We start from the raw sequence: 23,130 nt of genomic DNA, 5'->3' as shown, positions 1-23,130 counted from the left end.
AAGGTGACTATGAGGCTGGAGTTGATGTAAACCATGGCCAGCCTCTTGAAGCACTTCATGATGATGGATGTCAGAAGTTGTCATCTTGACCCATCACTACATTCTTCTTCAGCACCGGGATGATTAGATTAGATTAGATTAGATTAGATTCAACTTTCTTGTCATTGTACCGGTAAAATACAAAGCTAATGAAAGTGGCATCTTAGGCAGATAGGGTTGCAAAGAAAGCTTTTGGCACATTCGCCTTCATAAATCAAAGCCTTGAATATCGGGTGTTATGGTGAAGTTGTGTATAACATAGGTCAGTAGAATCTCAGTAATATTGAAAGAGTGCTTAGGAGATTTATAAGGATGTTCCCAGGATTTGAAGACTGGAGTTATAGGGAAAGGCCTATTTCAGTGGTTCTCAACCTTTTTCTTTCCATTCACATACCACTTTAAGTATTCTCTATGCCATCGGTGCTCTGTGATTAGTAAGGGATTGTTTAAGGTGGTCTGTGGGTGGAAAGAAAAAGTTTGAAAACTACTGTTTTAATTGTACCTCATTGACTTGTTATGTGCAGTTTCATAACTTCAAAGGAAGTTATATTTTCTCAGGCAAAATATTTCAATTACAATTGAGTTTAGAGCAGTGATTCTCAACCTTCCCTTTCCAATCACGTACCACTTTAAGAAATCCCTTACTAACCACAGAGCACCAATGGCATAGGGATTACTTAAAGTGATATGTGAGTGGAAAGAAAAAGGTTGAGAACCACTAAACTAAATGATGGTGGCCTTTTTGAGTTATTCTCATCTGTCTTTACTGTTAAGAAAGATAGGCCAGGAAACTTGGAGAAGTAAATAGCAATGTCTTCAGAGAGTCCACATTACATAGGTGATGATGGAGTGTTTCCCAGAATATTGTGGGAAGCAAGAGAAGAAACTGCAGAACCCCTGGCATAGATATTTGCATCATGGGTGAGCAGGGGTTAGGTGTTGGAAGACGGGAGGGAGGATGATGTTGCATTTTTATTTCAAAAGGATGAGAGCTCAAGCCAGAAAAGTACCTGGTAAGTTCAAGATCAGGAATGGGTAGGTTACTGCAGGGAATTCTGAGATGGGGTCCATTTATATTTGGAAAGGCAGGCAGTGTTGAGGAACAATCAGCATGGATTGGTGCATGGGTTATTCTGTAGATTCCAAAATTGTTAGTATATTAGACAGTTCACCCCTCATTCCCCTATATTCCAACAATACAGGGCAAGAGGCATGGTTGGTATTGTGGTTAGCGTATCAGCTTTACAGCACTAGTGATTGGGACAGGGGTTCGAATCCTGCGCTATCTGTAAGGAGTTTGTACGTTCTCCCTGTATCTCCATGGATTTTCCCCGGAGGCTCCAGTTTTCTCCCACCATTCAAAATGTACCAGGGATTGTAGGTTAATTGGGTGTAAATTGTGTGGCACGTTCTCATGGGCTGAAATGGCCTGTTACCATGATGTATGTCTAAATTTAATTTAAAGAGCTGTCAAACATTCTTCATGTGATAACCCTTTCATTGCTGGAATCCCCCTAGTGAACTTCCTCGTTATCAGAGTAATACCACTACGTTTTTTTTAACCTTTGACCTTTTCAAACACAACATCAATTTCATAGTCTGGATTTTGTTTGACGAGTGTTAATACGTAACTGGGTCGTTATTCATAACTGAGAGGGCTATGCTCTTGATGGTCCTAGAAAATCTTTCTGCAACAAATTTATCAGCACACACTAGAAATTTATCTCTTTTCATCCATACAACCTAATATGTTTCTCCACATCCACTAAAGTTTAAATCTATCAAAACCACTCAATTGTAAACTGTCCCAACTCCTTCGGATATTTTCAATATCTTTTTGCTGCAGTCGAAGGTTTCCGCCTGCCATCACTCATATCAGTTTCCAAGAAGAGCAGAGTGAGCTGCCACAATGACGATCGCCCAGAAACACTCTCATCTACTCTGAAGAACTGCTTTGAGAGGTTGGTCATGGCCAGAATTAACTCAGACCTAAGTAAAGATATGGACCCAGTGTAATTCGCCTACTATCACTATCGCTCCACAGCAGATGCAATCTCACTGGCTCTCCACTCAGCCCTCAATTGCCAAGTCAAGAGCAACATATGCATCAAGCTACTTTTCATTGACTACAACTCAGATTCAACACCATCATTCCCTCACTGTTGGTCAACAAGCTTCAAAACCTGGGCCTCTGCACCTGGATCCTTGACCTCCTCGTCAGAAGACCACAGTCAGTAGGAATTGGAAACAATGTCTCCTCCTCACTGACAATCAACAGAGGTGCACCTCAAGGATCTGTGCTTAGCCACTACTTTACTTGCTCTACACCCAAGACTCTGTGGCTAGGCACAATTTAAATGCAATCTACAAATTTGCTGATGACATCGTCAGCAGGATCACACACATCAATGAGGAAGCCTAAAGGGCTGTGAAAGATCAACTGGTTGAATGGTGTCACAACAATAACTTTGCACTCAACGTTAGCAAAACTAAGGAACTGGTTGTCGACTTCAGACGGGGGAAATCAGGGGTACACAAACCAGTCCTCTTCGAGGGGTCTGCAATGGAAAGGGTTAAAAACTTCAAATTCCTGGGTGTCAACATCTCTGAAGATCGATACTGGGGCCTCCATGTCAATGTAGTCGTGAAGAAGGCTCGCCAGCGGCTATACTTCGTGAGAACTTTGAGGAGATTTTGTATGTCACCAAAGACTCTTGTAAATTTCTCCAGGTGTTCTGTGGAGAGCCTTCTGGCTGGTTGCATCACTGTCCAGCATGGAGGTGCCAATGTAGAGGAGAGGAAAAGACCACAGAGAGCTGTGAATTCAGTCAGTGCCATCATGGGCATCAATCTTCACTCCATTAAGCTCATCTATAAGAGGAGTGTCTCAAGAAAGCAGCCTCTATCTTCAAAGACTCTCACCAACCAGGCCGTGCCTTTGTCACACTGCTACCATCAGGAAGAAGCTACAGAGGCCTGGATGAGCACCCATTGGTGCATAAGTTGCACTGGACACCCCCAAGCTAGTGCTGAATTGACAAAAAACAGCTTCTTCTCCTCTGCTATCAGATTTCTAAATGAACAATGAACCACAGACGATACCTTGCTCTCTCTTCTTTTTGCACTAATTCATTTATTTTTTAAAAAATGCAATTCATAGTAATATTTGCACCTATAACACAGCCACAAAACAACAAAGTCTGTGACAATAAATTCTGATTCTGAACATCCATACACTGCATATTTCCGAGTTCCTTTATTTAACTATTCCCAAATAATCTTGATTTGCGCCACTTCACCCCCTTTGATTGCACATTTCAGGGATTGTCCTTGATGCTGTCATTGTTTTAGTGGATAATGAGGTAAGTGAAGTACAACTCAGATTATCCAAAATGGTTGAGACCGGGCTTGTGTCCAGAGATCATTTTTTTTAAAACAGCCCAGTAACATTAGAAAATCTCTTGTATCAATGTTTAAATAACACCAAACAATAAGAGAAGGTCTTTTAAGCATTAATGTTTAATTTTCACCAAAATAATGCTGGGCACAGCGCTGCCGCCGATCACAGAGACCTCCCAACCGCCGCCGACTCGTCTCCACTGCTGCTGCTGATCCCCAGGGAGGCTTCCCGGGCTGGTGGAACACTCACTGGCAAGATACGGACTTCTGTCTCTGCAGTCACCGGAGCTCCCAACTCTGAATCCTCCCCAGGCCTATCTCACACGCACACGCTCATCCAGTGTGCATGAGAGGTAAAGAGCCGAGCGGAGGACCTGGAGTCGGCATTATGAACTCCGTTGTACTGAGGAGGGAGGGTGGGAAGGAGATGGGAGGGTAGAGAAGGGGAGGGAATGGCACTGAGCCTAAGGTCCCTCTCCTGCCCGGGAGGCCACTCTCCTTGATGATGTCAAGACAAGGGATTCTTCCGACTGCTTGCGGCTGGGAGACAGTGGTACGCAGTTTGAGAAGAAGAGTTGAAGAGAAAAGTCAATCGGGGAAAGTAATGGAAAGAGAGGCTGAAACAAGGACAAGTGTCGATATAATTTCATGCTGAGTGAATTTTTTTTCAACCTGTGAGGTCAGTTCAGCTCTGAAAAAAATTTGGACAAATGAGGATTTCTGATTTGTTTCGGATAAGAGGATTTCAGAGAATCCAATTTTGGATAATTGGGAGTTGTACTGTACTATGCTCTGTGTCTTGAAACTATGCCCGTGTATTCCCCAGGGACAACATGTGTCAATTCAGCACTAGCTTGGGGGTGTCCAGTGCAACTTATGCAGTAAGGTGACTGAACTCAGAAAGGTCACACACAGCCCTCCAACATCTGCCAGAAGATCAATAGTCACCAGAACCTGAATATTTGTCAACTGGTGTGACAACAACATCCATTGGAAAATCTAAGACAGATTATATTAAAAAAAGTTGATACCAGTCAATCCTTCAACTGCCTTACCACATCAGGGGCTTTCTGAATCTGCGTGGCCAGCTGAAGGGATTTGTTTGCTGAGGAAAGTTGCTCTCGTAAGGCCTCTGCCTCTCTCTGAACCACCTCCGCCCTCTGAGAAAAAGAAACAAAATGTGTTCATTCAACAGCTGATAAATTATACAGACCCATTAATCAATTTCTGCACTGCTGACTACACCAGATTTTCCTTAACAGTCAACCTAATAAATGTAAAAAGAAAATACTGGAATTGATGGATATTCATTTTAAACTGTACAAGGAGGAAATAATTGAGTGATTATGACAGCAATTTAACGCCAGGAGCAAGGAATCCCTGCTGATATTAATGTCGCAGCTCAGTGAATTTTTCAGACAGAACAAAAACAAGTGGAACAAGATTCTTTTATTCAATTTTGTTTTACACAGATGGGACCAAAGGGTATTTTATTGCTGTGGGGTCGGGGGAGGCAAGGGGACAGAATAAAAACAGACGGGAGGAGGGTGACAATAGGAGAATGATGAGAAGGTCAGAGGATTGGAGGGTGGGGAACAAATGGGCAGAGTATGGCACAGGAGGATGGTCAGCACAAAAGAGTTTCATTGCTAACAAAAAACATTACAGCACAGAAAAGGCCCTTCAGCCCACGATGTTGTGTCATTCCAAAAAAAATCTAAACCCTCTCTATCTCAGAACCCTCTATTTTTCTTTCATCCATGTGCCTGCCTAAGAGTCTCTTAAATGCCCCTATTGTTTAAGTTTCCACTACCATCCCTGATAATACATTCCAGGCACCCACACTCTCCGTGGGAAAAAAAACCTATCCCTGATGTCTCCCCTGAACTTCCCTCCCTTCACTTTGGACAGATGTCCTCTAGTGTTTGATACTCCCACCCTTGGAAAAAGGCACTGACTGTCTACCTTACCTATGCTTCTTATAATCTTGTAGACCTCTATTATGTTAACTCTCATCCTTCTTTGCTCCAAAGAGAAAAGCCCACGCTCTGCTAACCTTGCCGTATAAGACATACTTTCCAATTCAGGCAACATCCTGGTAAATCTCCTCTTCCCCCTCTCCATAGCTATTACATCTTTCCTATAAATATGGTGGAATGTGGTCTCACCAGAGATTTATGGAGCTGCAAGAGTACCTCGTGATTTCTGAACTCAATCCCCCGATTATGAAGCCCTTTTTTACTGTCTTGTTGCATGTCTCAATAAGCCCAAGATGGGAAAGTGAAGTGAGGGTAGATCAACAGGGCTGAATGTGAAGAAGCAATGAGAGAGGCAGGAGATGGGAGTAGGAGGAAGTAAGGTGAGAGGCAAAAGAACAGGAAAAGAGGAGAAAGGAGAATGAGAGTGAGAAACTGCAAGAACAAAATCAGTTGATAAAACATTAAACCATAATCTTCTCAAAATCTGTTACCTGATTAGCTCGTTCCAGATCTGTCATGATCATTTCAATTTCATCTGCTCTGTAATAGATTCAAGAAGAAACCAGATAAATTCAGTGCAGTTTTGCCAATGCAATAAAAAGATTCTCACCCCAATAATGGCTTCAGGTTAGGAAGCATCCTTCATGAAACACTGGAAAACTCACTTCAACCCGAAGTTTAGTTTGATTAGATTCACTTTGTGTAGACACTCTGATTTCTGAAACTTCTTCCCACTACAACCCTACAATAAATCCTAAGGTTGTAAAGTTTGGGAAGTAATTGTCCCAGTAACAGAAACATGGATTATTTATCAAGAATAAAAAAAACTAAAGACTTTTAAGCAGGAGACGATTCAAAAGAAAACTGACAAAAAGTAGGTGACAAAAGAAAACTCCATGTATTATATCCAGTGATTGTGCGCAACAGATTCTGGTTCTGAATTAACTTCAGCATTAATTAGAAAGCAATGACCAAAAAAAGAGTCAGATTTAATCATTTGCAGCTAAATCTGAGTGTGGATAATCTATCAAAGATTGTGGACAGGCTGTCTTTACCTTATGGGTTTCTTTTTATAACTAAACCCAGTCGACAAATACCAAGTCTGGCAAATGCTTCGACCTTTTATCCTATGCAAATATCTCCATGATGCTCTACCTCATCATAAAGAACTCCTTCACCCTGATCACAACCTCTTCCACTACTATCTTCAGGCACCCACCTGACGACAGGCACCTCTAGATACAAGAACAGAGTTTTTCCAATAACTATAAAGCTCTTGAACTGCACTTACTGGAACACAGAACTTAGAGCTTAGAACAGTACAGCACACAACTGCTGTGTTGACCTATATAAACCTACTCCATGTCAATCAAACCCTTCCCTTTCTCGCAGCCCAAAACCCTCCATTGATCTAACAAATTGTGCTTCTCTAAGAGTCTTTTATTGTTCCTATTGTTTCCATCTCAACAATCAATTATATTCATCAATTCCCATTTTCATCTTATTAATTCAAGAACTGCTCTTTTTGTGTACACATGAGATGAAACCGCAAAGGAACAGTGAGCATGTGTGCAGTCACTCAAAGACAAGTCAGAGACTGGGAATCACTTCACCACTGGAATTTAACAAGCACATTTTATTTAAAGTTGCAATTCATAATTTCTGTATTTATGCTTTGTAAATAAAGTGTGAGCTAGTTCACAAATCCAAATTTCAATTTGAAAGAAAATTAATATTTATCAACTCTTCAAATGCATCGTTTTTTTTAGTGAATTCAATTCGCCTTTTTCCACTGGGGTTAGGTGAGATACAAACCAGAGGACATGGGTTAAGGGTGAAAGGGGAAAAGTTTAGGGGAAACATTAGGATGGCGGTGGTTTCATCAAACAGAGAGTGATGGGAGTGTGGAATGAGCTGCCAGCTGCAGTGGTGAACACAGGCTCAATTTTAACATGTAAGCAAAATTTGGACAAGCACATGGATGTTATTGAAGCTATTGACTGGGTCCAGGTCAGTGGGACAAGGTAGAATAATAGTTTGACTACTGACTAGAAGGGCCAAAGGGCCCATTTCTGTGCTGTAATGTTCTCTGGTTCTCTGGCTGTGCCTGACGTGATATCTTCATGGGGCCATTTCTCATTTAAGTTCTAACATTAGAAAGACATGGTTGCGCTGATTCTGAAGCTCATAAAACAAAACACATTCAAATCTTCCTCTGCTCTCTAAGAATATTAAGTGTTGGACATCATGTTGCAGTTGTCTACAACATTGATTAAATGACACTTAGAATGTTGCGTAAAGTTCTGGTCGCAGCAATGGAGAAAGTGCAGAACAGAATCTCTGGGTTGTTGCCGGGAATGGAGGTCTGTAGGTAGAAGAAGAGATTGGTACAATGAAACAAAAGAATGAGGGGTGACCTTATGGAGGGAAAGAGATAATAATTAGAATAATTTCCCATGGCAGCAATGTCCAGAACAAGGGGAGAAATGTAAAAGAGATTTGAGATGTTTTTCACACAGAGGTTAAGAAAGTACAAGTACAATGCTTAAAAGGCATTTGGACGGACACGAACAAGGTCAGCATGGTTGGTGTGGTAGTTAGCACAACGCCTTTACAGCACCAGTAATCAGGACTGGACCGGGGTTCAAATCCCATGCTGTCTGTAAGGCCTTTGTTCAAGCCAGAAACACCAATTATGTATCTTAGGCTTTGCTACATAAAGGACACTGCTTGACCTTCTGAGTCTCTCTAGCATCTTGCGTTTTTACTTCAACCACAATGTCTACAGAATTTTGTGATTTACTTCGTATGTTCCTCTTGTGTCTGCGTGTGTTTTGTCCAGATGCTCCGGTTTCCTTCCACCATTCAAAACGTACCGGGGGTGTAAATTGAGCAGCATGGACTCGTGGGCTGAAATAGCCTCTTAATGTGCTATATGTATAAATTAAATTAAAAATATAAAAACAAGACAGGCAAAGAGAAATTACTAGCCTAATGCAGGAAAAAGGAATTAGTGCTGGTCAGTATCATGGATCATGGTTGGCATGGATAAGGTTGGTTTAGAGGTCATTTCTATGCTTCGTGATTCCACAATTCTATGAAAAGGTCTTAACATTACAAAAGAAATATCAACTTAATTTTATCACAATGACCTGTGGGCGGCACGGAATTGTAGGTCTGAATTAGCCTGTTACAGTGCTGTATGACTAAATTAAAAAAATAAATCAATCTCATCAGAGGTAGAGAGGCCACAGTCACAAACCATGGAACATGAATGAGTGAGTCAAAGGATTTTTACTGGAGCAGTAATGTATAATCTGCCAGGAGGATGACCCTGCTTGAAATAGTTTTTTTCATATCCTTCCTTCCCAGTCACATCTTTCCAAAATTTAAAAGCTTTTCAACCCTTCAATTCACCCAGGCCCGTTTCCTTTGGTATGTGGCCAGTATTGCTCAGTACTGTAGAAGAGACCTGAAGAAAAGAGCAGAGATAAACATCTCTAACCTGACACAAAAAGCAGGGACGAGTGAACAGAAATGAGTCTCTCTACTCTTCTTTTCCTACAGCAGGTTCCTCAGTCCACTTAAGATATGCTGATCCAGGGAATAAAGTCCTAACCTGTTTAACCTTTTCCTGTAACTCAGTTCTTCAAATCCCAGTAACATCCTTGTAAATATCCTCTGCATTCCTTCAATCTTATTCATATAGTTCTAATAGTTAGGTGACCAAAATTGCACACAATACTTCAAAATTGACCTTGTAGCTGACCGACAGACAGACAGACAGACAGACACACACACACACACACACACACAAAGGCTGCTTTTACACTGTTCAAGTTCCCGCCCTTTTTTTTTGCTGATTGATTGAGCCATATCAATAACAATAGCGGGCGGGAACATCAATGCATATGAATGTCCTTCTTCTCCACCCTGTTTTTGCTGAGTTAGCTGGGCAGCTTGACCAACACCATTTTAGGGCTGTTGGTCTGATGCTGCCCTAGTTTCTACCCCCGCCGGTTCATTGTCCTCTGAGTCACTTTAGTGATCTTTGTCCACATCTGCTGCCGCGCGAAGTGCCTGCCTGATCACTGCAATTGCGAGCCTCCACGTGACCCCCCCCCCCCGCCCCCAGAACCGGTGTTACAGTCTATAGTGTCAGTAGGTATAGTCTTCAAAGTCTTTTGTAGTCTGCCTCTGCGTTGAGGTGTTGGTGTCTCCATGGGTTTTGCTGGGTCTGTGTGGGCAGGCTTGAGTCTATCTGTAGTGAAGACCTCTGGTTTACCACCGATGTCAAGCTCGAAGGTGGCTCCATTGTTCAGGATGATTTGAAAGGGACCTTCATATAGCTTCTGCAGTGGTGAACGATGGGGTAGTCTGCGTACAAACACGTACGCACAATCTTGGGATGTTGGACTTGGCTTGTCCGTGTCTGGAGGGTGGGATCGGAGCCAGGTTACTGACCTTTTCGTGCAGCCTGTCCAGGAAGGTGGTTGTCTCCTCCTGCTGTCCTCGGGAACTGCGAGTGGGGGATGCGTGGAGGTCTTCTTTTGGCGCTGTTCATATGCCCAGTAGTGCCCATGGTAGCTCGTCCACGCAATTGGGGTCCTTGAGTCTGGTCAAGAGGGTGGTCTTGAGGTGCCCCATTGGCTTGAGGGTGGTATGCTGTCGTATGGTGTAGCTGAGCGCCCCACGGGTTGGCAATGTCGGTCCACAAACTGAACAACCACAGGTGAACTATGCACCTCAATCAGAAATGATGTGCTGTGGCAGTCCGGATCTTGCAATCCAGGACAAGAGGAGTGCTTTGGCACAGGACCTGGTGGATGTATCGGCCAGGGGTATTGCTTCTGGCCACTGAGTGAAGCGATCGACCACTGTGAACAGGTAGCAGAAACCCTGAGAGATTGGCAAGGGTCCAAGTATGTCCACGTGAATGTGGCCAAACTTGCGTTCCGTTGGCTCGAAAGGCTGTGGGGGGACCTTGGTGTGTCGCTGCATTTTGGCTGTTTGCCACTGCGTACATGCCTTGGCCCATCCCTGGACTTGTTTCTGCAATTCATGCCACATGTACTTGATGGCCACCACTCGGACCATAGTCCTGATGGATGGCTGTGCCAGCCTGTGAATGGAGTCAAAAACTCATTGCCTCCATGCCATTGGGACAATAGGTCGAACCTGCCCGGTGGCCACATCACACAGGAAGATGATAGTACCTGTGCCGACTGGAACGTCCTGAAGCTGAAGGCCTGTGACAGTGGTCCTGTACTGCGGGATCTTGTCGACCTGCTGCTGTGCCTCTGCCAGTGCTGCGAAGTCCAGGCTGTTGACCAGGGAGTGGATGCTGTTTCTTGACAAGGCGTCAGCGATCACATTGTCTTTGCCCGAGATGTGCTTGATGTCAATGGTGTACTCCGAGATGTAAGACAAGTGTCTCTGTTGGCAGGCTGACCAGGGATTGGAGATTTTAGCCAGGGCAAAAGTCAGTGGTTTGTGGTCCGTGAAAGCCCTTCCCTCAAAAAAGTACTGGAAGTGGCAGATGGCTAAGTACAGCACCAGCAGTTCTCTATTGAAAGCACTGTATTTTAGTTCAGGGAGCTGCAAATGTTTGCTGAAGAAAGCTAGTGGGTACCAACTTCCTTCTATCTGCTGCTCCAGGACTCCACCAATCGCTGTTCCTGAGGCATCGACTGTGAGGGTCATGGGTGCATCTGGTCTGGAGTGGGTCAGGAGTGCAGCTTTTGGCAGGGCTTCCTTGGTTTCCACATATGCACGTGCGGATTCGTCGTCCCAGGTCAGGTCCTTCTCCTTGCCGGACATCAGGATGAACAGAGGGCGCATCACTCGAGCAGCTGCTGAGATAAACCTACGATAAAAGTTTAACATTCCCACGAACTCCTGCAGACCTTTGGTTGTACTGGGCTTCGGGAAGCTGCAGATGTCGGGCAGTCGTGTGGCCCCGTCCTTTGTAATCCTGTGACCCAGGAAGTTGATGGTGTTCAGGCCAAAGTAACATTTGGCCAGGTTGATGGTGAGGCTGAACTCATGCAGACGACTACAGGGATGCTGAAGGTGTTCTTGTCAGGTTCTACTTACAACAATGATATTGTTGAGATAGACGAAAGTGCTATTCAGGTCTTGGCCTACTGTGTCCATCAGTTGCCGGAATGTCTGTGCCACATTTTTGAGCCCGAATGGCATCCTCAGGAACTCGAACATCCCAAATGGAGTGATGATGGCCATCTTAGGGATGTCATCAGGATGCACCGTAATCTGGCAATATCCTCACATGAGGTCCACTTTTGAGAATATTGTTGTCCCATTCAGGTTTTCCACAAAATCCTGCATGTGTGGCATGGGGTAATGGTCCAGGGTGGTGGCTTCGTTGAGCCGGCGATAGTTGCCACATGGTCTCCAGCCCCCATTTGCTTTAGGCACCATATGCTGGGGAGAGGCCCATGGGCTGTCTGTCCGTCGAACAGCACCCAACTCCTCGAGCTTGCAGAACTCCTCTTTGATCTGTCGGAGCTTCTCCGGGGGAAGTTGTCTCGCCCTTGCGTGGAGAGGTGGGCCGTTGGTCAGGATGTGATGTCTGACGCTGTGTCGAGGCATCTCCACTGTGAAATGAGGGGAAAGGATTGCCGGGAATCCTGCTAGCACCTTGGAAAACTCATCCTCCGAGCTGTGGACAGAGTCCAGGCGCATTGCTGGAAACCTAGCACCCCTCAGTGCGATGGTCTGGGAGGTCTCGAATGTAGACGAGTCACTTACCCTTAAGGTCCACTAGGAGGCTGTGGGCTTGCAGGAAATCCACTCCGAGGAGTGGTTGTTCCACTCCGGCCAGCGTGAAGTCCCATGAGGTGGCTGCCCCTGAACTGCAGCTCAGCCCTACAATTGCCATAGGTCCATATACTGCTGTTATTGGCAGCCCTCAACGTGGGTCCCACTAGCCTGTGCCTAGTGTCCAACCCTGTTAGGGGTATCACGCTGATCTCTCCTCCTGTATCACTAGTCTGTGCCTTAGTGTCCAATCCTGTTGGGGGTATCACACTGACCTCTGCTTCTGTATCCACGAGGAAGCTTCTACCAGACAGGCAGTCCCAGATCTACAGGAGGCTCTCTTGGTGGGCAGCCATCATGGCCATCAGCAATGGCTGGCCTTTTCGATTCCCTTGAACTCTCAGGGGGCTGGTATCGACGGGCCTCAATGCCCCATCTGTCACTGGACTCGCTCCTGCCTCTCGTCTGCTGTTCCTTGCTTGGGACTGCTCTGGTCTGATTGCGGGACTTCTTTACGAGCCCCATGGTAGCCGAGCACTTCTGTTTCTGTTTCCAGAGAATTTCTGCCCGTGCTGCGACTTTCCAGGGGTCGGTGAAATCCGAATCCACCAGGAGCAGTTGTATGTCTTCAGGCATCTGTTCCAGGAACACCTGCTTGAACATAAAGCCAGGCTGCTCATCTCCCAGGAGGACCAGCATCTCGTTGATGAGTGCCAACGGGGATCTGTCTCCAAGCCCATCCAGGTGGAGCAAACGTGCTCCTCGCTCTCGCCGCATGAGTCCGAATATCTCGGTTAATAACTCTTTGAAGGCAGTGTAAGTGCCTTCCGACGGTGGCCTGTGGATAAGGTTGTCCACTGTTTGCAGTCTGCGGATCCAGGGCGCTGACCACATGGTAGTACTGGGTGGTCTCTGCTGTGATGCCCCGAATCTGGAACTGAGCCTCCGCCTGGTTGAAGCCGGGTCAAACTGTCCAGAAGGTCGGGAGCTTCAGGCCAACTGCACTGACGGCTGTTTTGTTCTCCATCGCTAGCTTTAGATTCCTTCTAAACCGTCGGGGTCGCCAATTGTAGCCGACCGCTACAAAGAAAAACACACACACAGTGTGGCAGGTAAAGCTCACTTCTTTATTAGGGCTGGAAAGGCTTCTTTTATACTGTTCAAGTTCCCGCCTTTTTTGCTGATGGACTGAGTCAGCAATATGAATAAAAATAGTGGGCGGGGACATCCATGCGTATGAATGCCCTTCTTCCCCAGCCTGTTTTTGCTGAGTTAGCTGGGCAGCTTGACCAATGCCATTTTAGGGCTGTTGGTCTGATGCTGCCCCAGCTTCTAGCCCCGCCAGTTCATTGTCCTGGGAGTGCCCTTCCATTTACTGTGTATATCCTACTTTGGTATGTTCTTTCAAAGTGAAACACTTCACATTTGTCTGCATGATATTCCATATGCTGTTTTGCATCCCATTTTTCCATCTGGTCTAGATCCTTCTGCAAGCTTTGAAAGCGTTCCTCACTGTCCACTACAAATCTTCTTTGTATTATCTACACAGTAACTGGGAAGACATCTTTGGGTATGTGGAGGTCACTGAAATGGTCAAAAATCCTGTATCACATTTCTATTTCCTGCCTCAATGGATAAAGTGTGTGGACCACACATTAGACTCATCGACCATCTCAACACCAACAGAACTGGAGAAGAATAAAGTTATCTTTGATCTCAATGAACAGTATAACAACATGGATTAACAATTCAGAGACAAAGTTCAAATCCCAACTGAGCAGCTGGGAAATCGAAATTCAATCAATTAAATAATCTGGGGCAGGTAGATGACATCTCAATGCCAATGCAGTCACTGGAAGTGAATTAATGCCAGGGGCCTTTCCCAGGCTAACATGCCCAGCACTGGGGCTGCAGTTACACTCAGCCAGGTATCTTGGGCAGGCCAGTGTTCCCGTGCCCAACATCTTACTCCCAAAATATACCCGGCATACAGAGCTCTGCCCTGCCAAGATACCATGCTTTTGAACAGATGTAGTTATGGTGAATATTTATGAATTACTGTCAGATTTCATTTAGAGGACAAACAAATTCAAAGCACCACCCTCAGTGTGCAGAGCTGGTGACATAATAAAGAACATAGAACAGTATAGCACAATACGGCCCCTTTGGCCCACAACATTGTGCCCACTTATGTAAGCCTAATCCACTACAATCTAATCCTTCCCTCTCTCACACCTATAACCTTCATTTTTTTTCATCTGTGTCTGAATGTCCCTACTGTACCAGCTTCCACTATCATCCCCGGCAATGCATTCCAGGCACCCACCGCTCCCTCACTAAAAGCATACCGGAGGGAGTCACGTGATGGAGTAGTGGCCGGTCGGGGAACTCCAGCCCTTTCCAGAAAAGTAAAAAACAAAGACAGTGAAAAAAAAAAGGCACAAACACAAAAACCAAAATAAAGTGAAAATAAAGGTGTGGAGAAAATGGCAGTGAAAAAAGAAAAGCCAAAAGCAACGGGAAGAAGAGAAGAAGAAAGGACGTCGGAAGAAGAAGGTGAAGGCCTTACCTGTCCGAGGAGGCCCGCCGTGGAGAGAGAAGCCCGCTCCTTAAGGTCAGTTGAAGCCTCGAACTCGGGACTACAAAAGCATGCGCGATGCGCAAGACAAAAATAACACTGATGGGAGGAGGGACCAGCTGAGGAGTCGATCTCCACAGCTGAAATTGACAGCCACAACAAAGCAGCAAGAGGAAAACACAGAAAATAACGAGAGCAAGAAAGAAGAGAGTAAAAAGAAATCAAAGAAACAACAGATGACCAACCCAGAGGAAGAAGACCAGCAGCAAGACACGTCTAATAAAAATAAGAAGACCAAAAATACCCAACAAAATAAAACAAACAAACCAACAAGAAAACCAGAAGAGACAGAGGTAAAGGACAGATCCTGGAGTGGACTCAGAAGAAGAGGAAGAACACAGAGAAATAGAAGATGAAGGGAAGGGCAAGACAATGGATATATATATTTTTTAAAGAATATATGGAATCAGTAAAAGAATGGCAGTCACAAGAATTCAATGAAATAAAAAGAAGAATATAAAGTACAGAAGAAAAAATTAATAGATTGGAGATGATCATGTCAGATATAGGAAAAAGAGTGGACAAGGTGGAAGAACGAGAAACAGCCATAGAAATGGAAATAGAGGACTGAAAAAAGAAATTAGAAGAATCTGATAAAAAACTTAAAGAGACACAAGAGCTGTTAGCTCAGAAGATAGATATAATGGAAAATTATAATAGAAGAAACAATATAAAGATAGTGGGCCTTAAGGAAGATGAAGAAGGCAAAAATATGAGAGAATTTATAAAAGAATGGATCCCCAGGGTCCTAGGAAGACCAGAATTACAGGAAGAAATGGAAATAGAAAGGGCACACAGAACATTAGCCCCAAACCACAACCACAACAAAAACCAAGATCCATTCTAGTAAAATTCCTAAGATATACAACAAGAGAAAATATATTGGAGAAAACAATGAGGAAAATAAGAGAAGAAAAAAAACCACTGGAATACAAAGGTCAAAATTTTTTTTTCTATCCAGATATAAGTTTTGAACTCCTGAAGAAGAGGAAGGAGTTTAATGCAGTAAAAACGATCCTATGGAAAAAAGGATATAAATTTATGCTAAAGTATCCAGCGGTACATAAAATAGTTATTCCAGGGCAGCAAAACAGACTATTCTTGGATCCGGAGGAAGCAAGAAAATTTGCAGAACAACCACAAAACAGACAGAGAGAGGAAGATATGTAATGAGAACAAAAATGACCACAAACTATATGTATGTGTGTATAAAAAAAAATAGAATATAGGTAAGAACTAAGAAGGGAAAGAAAGGGAAGAAAGGGGGGAATTAAGAGAGTGACCTTTGTTGTATATAAAAATTAAAATCTTTTCGGGGGGGCTGGGTGGGGAGGAGTTATGGTCACTGCGAAATCAGTTGACACTTGCGAGTGAATTCGCAAATCCAAATGGAGAGGGGAGATGTGGTTGCCCGACAAGGGACAAGGGATGAAGGGGAAGGGGAGGGGATAGTGGGGTTAAAGAAATTTTAGATAGGAGAATAAGGGAAATGTTTGATGTTTTAGAAATGTTGTCTTATAAAGTGTTCAAAAAAAGAAAGCAGAAATGGATAAGAAGGAAAGGTGATGATGTGGAAATGGAAAGGAAAGATAAACAAAGTATGAAATGGCTATGTTGAACTATATGACTTTAGATATTAACGGAATACATAACCAAATCAAAAGGAAGAAACTGCTAAATTTACTGAAAAAAGACAAAATTGATATAGCATTCGTGCAAGAAACACACTTAACTGAAGTGGAGCACAAGAAATTAAAGAAAGATTGGATAGGACATGTAACAGTAGCGTCATATAATTCAAAAGCTAGAGGAGTAGCTATATTAATCAGTAAAAATGTACCAATTAAAATAGAAGAGGAAATAATAGATCCAGCAGGGAGATACGTAATGATAAAATGTCAGATATATATGGAGTTTTGAAATTTACTCAATGTATATTCACCTAACGAAGAAGATCAAAAATTTATGCAAGATATTTTTTTGAAGATAGCAGACACACAAGGGAAAATACTAATAGGAGGGGATTTCAACCTTAATTTGGATTCAAACTGGATTTATTAAAAAAAGACAAACAACAGACAATATCTGTAAATTTATTAACTTAATTCATGCAGTAGAAGGAAATAAAATTCCAACGGTAGTGGTTGCTTTAGACGCAGAGAAGGCCTTTGACAGAGTAGAATGGAATTGTTTATTCAAAGTACTACAAAAATTCAGCTTACCAGAGAAATATATTAATTGGATTAAAGCATTATATAAGGGGCCATTGGCGAAAGTGACAGTAAATGGATATATATCAAAACAATTTAAATTAAGCAGATCAACAAGGCAGGGATGCCCACTATCGCCCTTATTGTTCGCGTTAGCCATAGAACCACTAGCAGAACTGATAAGAACAGAAAATAAAATAAAGGATAAAAATAAAAGACAAGGAATATAAAATCAGTTTATTTGCAGATGACATCATAGTATACTTAGCAGAACCAGAAATATCAATAAAAGAATTACATAAGAAATTGAAGGAATATGGGGAAGTGTCAGGGTACAAGATTAACGCAAATAAAAGTGAAGCAATGCCAATGAATATTGCGGATTTCTCAAAATTTAAGAAAGAATCACCATTCAGATGGCAAACGCAAGCAATGCGATACCTAGGTATACAAATAAATAAAAACCTTGGCCATCTATATAAACTCAATTATTATCCACTAATGAAAAAAATTACAAGACGACTTAGAGCATTGGAAAGATTTACCACTAACACTAATAGGAAGGATAAACTGTATTAAAATGAACATTTTCCCAAGGATACAATACCTATTTCAGGCATTGCCAATACATTTGACAGAGAAATTCTTCAAGGAGTTAAAGAAAATAATAAGGAAATTTTTATGGAAAGGGGGGAAACCGAGGATAGCACTAGATAAATTAACAGAATGGTATACAAGGGAAAAGCCAGATTGGACTAGATTAGAACTAGATAAAATAGGGGAGAAGATACCCGAACATATATTATATAAATGGGATGAAAAATTGGTACCACGTAGGAATTCTCCAGTATTACATCATCTGCTCAATATTTGGAAGAAGATAAAACAAATTACCAACTACCAAAACTAATACTGTCGCAAAATCAGCTAATCCCTTTTACAATAGATAACCTTTCCTTTAGAGAATGGGAGAAAAAAGGGATCAAAAGAATAGAAAATTGTTTTTCAGGAAATAAATTATTATCCTTTGAACAAATGAAGGATAAATATAATATAACTCACGATACAGTGTTGGCATACTACCAACTGAAATCCTACTTAAAGGACAAATTGGGAAGCAGTCTGAGGTTACCAGAGGGAAGTAATTTTGAATATGTGATTACAGACACAATGATAATGAAAAAATTTGTAACAAACATGTATATTAAACTACAAGAAAAGGAGAATGAGGAAACAAATGGTAAAACTAAACAAAAATGGAAACAAGATCTAAACATAAAGATAAAGAATGAAACATGGGAAAAGTTATGCTCAGGAACTATGAGAAATAGAATAAATACGAGGTTACGTATGATACAATGTAACTGGATACACAGGCTATACATTACACCTCAAAAGTTAAATAAATGGGACCCAACAGTATCTGACAGATGTTTTCACTGTAAAAAGGAAATGGGAACAACAATTCATGCAATTTGGACATGTGAGAAAGTGAAAAAATTTTGGGAAGATCTAAACCGGATATTAAATAAAATCACAAAATGCAATATACCAAAAAACCCAGAGATCTTCCTCCTAAATAATATAAAAAACAAAGAATTTGGACTCGATTTGGATGGAGCACAAAAAAGATTTGTTATGATAGCCCTAGCTGTAGCAAAAAAATGTATTATGTCAACCTGGAAATTAGAAGATAACTTGAGAATACAACAATGGTATATAGAAATGAATAAATGTATTCCATTAGAAAAAATAACATATAATTTAAGAAAAAAACATTACAATATTTGAACAAATATGGAGCTATACATGAAACATAATAGAGAAAACCTACCGGGGACATCTACCACCTAAAATGACAGAAGAAGAGAATGAAAAGAACTGACTCAGTGGAATTTCTTGTTTATTTTTATTGAGTGACAACATTGTTTGACGGGTTTAATGTATCTTATTTTCTGAACTTTAAATAAATGGGAGGGGAGGTAGGCAGGGAGGGAGGGGAGGAGGGAAGAAAATGACACTGTATATATTTAAGAAGGAAAATGTATGTATCTTGATCTATATGGTTTATAGTGTGAAAAATAAAAAAAATTTTAAAAAGTAAAAGCATACCTGTTGAGTGTCCCCTGAACTTTCCACCACTTAACTGAAACCAATGCCCTCTGCCATTGCTGCCCTGGCTGTCCCCCCTATCCATGCCCCTCATAGAAGCATGGAAGTTAGGACTGAAGACAGGACCGTTTTCATGGCTGAGCACATTTAAAGAGGAGTCAAATTCTGAATGATTTTGTTGATGCAAATTGGGAGGAGAGGTAAGTAACCAGAGGACTGTGATGAAATAAATGGCAATGAAACTTAGACATGGATGGGAGAGGGGAGTAAATGATGTGGAATAATTGTTATCAGTAGGCTTTGACCTCAGTACACATCCTGAAACACTGGCAGAAACAAATTCAAAAGTAATTTTCAAAAAGAAATTGGCTATGTAGCAGAAAGAAAAAAAATATAGGGCCACAAGGAAGGATAGGGAAGTGGCGCTAACTGGAGATTACATTTACAGTACACAAGCACCGAAGGTGATGCAACCTCATTCCATTCTTACATTCACAAACAAAGATCAAGATCCCAACATTTAAATGATGATGGCAAGATTTTCTAACCTGCAGAAACTCTTCTCAATTCACAGGGGTGCAGCTTGCAAGGAGGGCCTAAGAGCATTGAGAAAGCTCACTTCACACACGAAGGCTGAAAGCCGTGGAATCTCCAGGACTCCTCTTGACCAGGCAAGAGTGCACTTCACTGGCATCTGACAGGCAAACCGGAGGTTCAACTGTCAAATGAACTCAGAGAAATAAAGTTTGTAAAAAGTAGGAGCCAATAGAAAAAGCAAAAAAAAAGTTCAAATTCCTGGGTATCAACGTCTCTGAAGATATATCTCCTAAAGAGCCGTCATGTCAATGCAATGACGAAGAAGGCTCGCCAGTGGCTATGTATCATTAGGAGTTTGAGGAGATTCGCTAAGTCACCAAAAACTCTCGCAACTTTTTATAGTGGAGAGTATTCTGACTGGTTGCATCACTGTCTGGTATGGAGGTGCCAATGCACAGGACAGAACAGGTCAGAGGGTTGTTAACTCGACCAGCATCATCATGAGCATTAGTCTCCATTCCATTAAGGATATCAAAAAGAGACAATGTCTCATGAAAGCAGCCTCCATCACCACCCAGGCCATACTCACTTCTCACTGCTACAATCAGAAAGGAGGTACAGAAGCCTGAAGACAAATATCTAATGTCACAACAGCAACTTCTTCCCCTCTGCCCATCTGGACAAAGAACCTCACTTTTTTTCCTCTTCTTTTGCATTAATTTATTTATTTTTAAATAGTGTATTCATGGAAATCTAATTTATATCCATTTTTGTGCCTGTAATGCACAATACAGCTGCAGCAAAACAACAAATTTCGTGACACATATGACAATAAATCTGATTCTGATTTTTAAAAAGGCCCTATAGCCCATGACGTCATTGTTGATCATTCTACTTGTTGAAAGGATCGCTGCTACATCTCGTACTTCCCCATCATTCCCATGCCTTTTATCTCTTAGAAATAATGGAGAAAAATTTCCCACTGGTAATTTTGATCATCCTTCTCTCAAGAAAAATAAATCCAGCCGAGCCAATCTCACCTCTAATAATAGTGCTTCCAATCCAGGTAAAATCTGTGTCAGCCTCATCTGCACCATCTCCACTGTTCACCGGATTGGTACCATGACCATCCAGCTCTATTGACATTCCTGCACTTCAAAAACCAAAAGATGCAGATGACATCAAAATTAGTGGTTCAGAGTCCTAGAGAATGGACACAGGCCCACTTATCTGTGCCGAACAAAGTGCAGGTACACGATCCTTTATCTGGACATCTAAAATCCGGAAAGCTCCAAAATCCAGCAAGTGGGGAGAGAGATGGCAGCACAATTCAGGTGGGCTTAAATCTGGCTTTCTGAAATCCATAAAAATCCAAAATTTGAAACACACTGTCTCCCAAGGGTTCCGGATAAAGGATTGTGTACCTGTACCCTCCTGCTTTAAATTGAAGACTATATGACATAGGAGCAGAAATCGGCTATTCAGCCTATCTCGTCTGCTATGCCATTTAATCATGAGCTGGTCCATTTTCCCATACAGCCCCACTGCCCAGCCTTCTTCCCATAATCTTTGATTCCCTGGCCAATCTCTGCCTTAAATACACCCAATGACCTGGCCTCTACAACCATCTGTAGGAACAAATTCCACAGTTTTACCACCCTGTGGATGAAGAAATGCTAGCATCTCTGTTTTAAGTGGACACCCTTCGATCCTGAAGTTGTGCCCTCTTGTTCTAGACTCTCCCACCATGGGAAACAACCTTTCAAAAGAAATTAGATTGCTGAAAGATCATTACCAATGCCTCCACAACTCTACTGCTATTTCTTTCAGGACATGAGGGTGCAATCCATCTGGTCCAGGAGACTTTACCCTTAGACCACACATGTCAAACTCTGGCCCGCGTGCCATATTTGGCCCGCGATATAATTATATTTGGCCCGCAAGATCATATTAAATATATATTAGAGTTGGCCCGCTGGCCGCCGCGCAGGTATAGCACATGCACAGCAGCAAGCACTACCGTAGTAGTTTTTAGCACTTCCACAGCAGGCACAGCAGTACACCGATATAGTTAACGGGAAAGTTAATTAGATATTCACAGCGGCGCCGATACAACGGACCCGCCGCCTAGCTACAACGGACCCGCCGTCTAGCTCCAACGGACCCGCCGCCTAGCTACAATAGACCCGCCGCCTAGCTACAACGGACCTGCCGCATAGCTACAACGGACCCGCCGCCTAACTTCATGTGGCTGGACGTGGTGGGTCACCTCCGCGTCTCCTTGAGCTTCATCTGTGGGCGGGTGCTGCTGGGCATCGGACTTTCAGCTGGGGTGGAGGTCGCGGACGAGTTCCACCGCTCTCACGGTATTCCTGGTGAGATGGCGAGACCAGCGGGGACTCCTTGGGTTGTTGGCGGCGGTTACAGCAGGCGGAGGCAGGGGGGGGAGGTGGGAGAGGGGGTGGGAGGGGATGCCGCTCGGGCCTGCTGGTTGGGCTGGGGAGGGCTCCCTGCAGACCTCCGCTCCCTGGCATGCTTCTCGGCAACGTGCGATCCTTGGCAGGCAAAATGGACGAGCTGGAACGTCGGGTGGCTGATGACCGTTATGTTAAGAACTGCGGCGTTTTTTTTTGTTTATTTAACTTCCGTGGTGCTGTCTGTGGTTGAGTTGCTGCATTGGTAACCTTGAACTGCTGTCTTTTAATCTCGTTGTATACTTTGTACAATGACAATAAAGCTATTTGAATTGAATTTGAATTGAATCCCAGAATGCTTTGCAAATGCATTGGCGCCCCCACCTCCTCTGTTTATTTTCATTAACATCTGCGAGGTCCTGTTGCCTAACTCACATCTAATAAACCCCTTACAAAAAATGGCCAAACGAAAGATAGAAAACAGGACCTTTCAAGACAGGTGGGAGGCTGACTATATGTTCATCATTTTAAAAGAGAAACCTGTTTGTCTTGTGTGTGGAGCCAGTGTGTCTGCGGTTAAAGAATATAACATAAAACGACACTATGAAACAAAACACCAGGACAGGTATAAGGATCTGAACGAGAAGCAAAAGCTCCAGAAGGTGGAGGAGATGAAAAAAAGTCTGGTTTTACAGCAAACTATGTTCACCAAAGCAGAATCCCAAAGTGAGGCTGCTGTAAAGGCTAGTTTTATTGTGGCCGCAGAGATCGCCAAATCAGCCAGGCCCTTTATGGAGGGAGAGTTTGTTAAAAAGTGCCTGCTCAAAGTTTGCGATGTCATTTGCCCAGATAAAAAGCAAACGTTTTTAAATGTGAGCCTGAGCAGAATCACCATGGCTGCGCGTGCTTGTGAGCTTGCTACTAATCTACAAGAACAACTAAAGGAGAAGGGGAAAGATTTTATGGCATACTCACTTGCTGTAGACGAGAGCAGCGACACATCAGATACTGCCCAGCTATCA

The 23,130-nt window shown here is 42.9% G+C and overlaps 1 protein-coding gene across 15 annotated transcripts in view; it reads right to left on the bottom strand.

Annotated features, from left to right (window-relative positions):
* The window catches only part of LOC138736062 (protein CASP-like), a 525,702-nt gene that overhangs the window by 208,915 nt on the left and 293,657 nt on the right, over positions 1-23,130 (bottom strand). For all 15 annotated transcript variants that reach the window (XM_069884929.1, XM_069884921.1, XM_069884920.1 and 12 more), the window contains 2 exons: positions 5,909-5,957; positions 4,494-4,598 (listed from right to left, as the gene is read on the bottom strand). In XM_069884929.1, coding sequence (XP_069741030.1) covers positions 4,494-4,598; positions 5,909-5,957 — 154 coding nt within the window. The remainder of the gene's footprint in view (positions 1-4,493; positions 4,599-5,908; positions 5,958-23,130) is intronic.

The sequence above is a fragment of the Narcine bancroftii genome, chromosome 6 (assembly GCF_036971445.1).
Source record: "Narcine bancroftii isolate sNarBan1 chromosome 6, sNarBan1.hap1, whole genome shotgun sequence".
NCBI classification, from domain to species: Eukaryota; Metazoa; Chordata; class Chondrichthyes; order Torpediniformes; family Narcinidae; genus Narcine; species Narcine bancroftii.
Note: the sequence above shows the minus strand (reverse complement) of the source record. Positions and strands in the feature narration are given on the sequence as shown.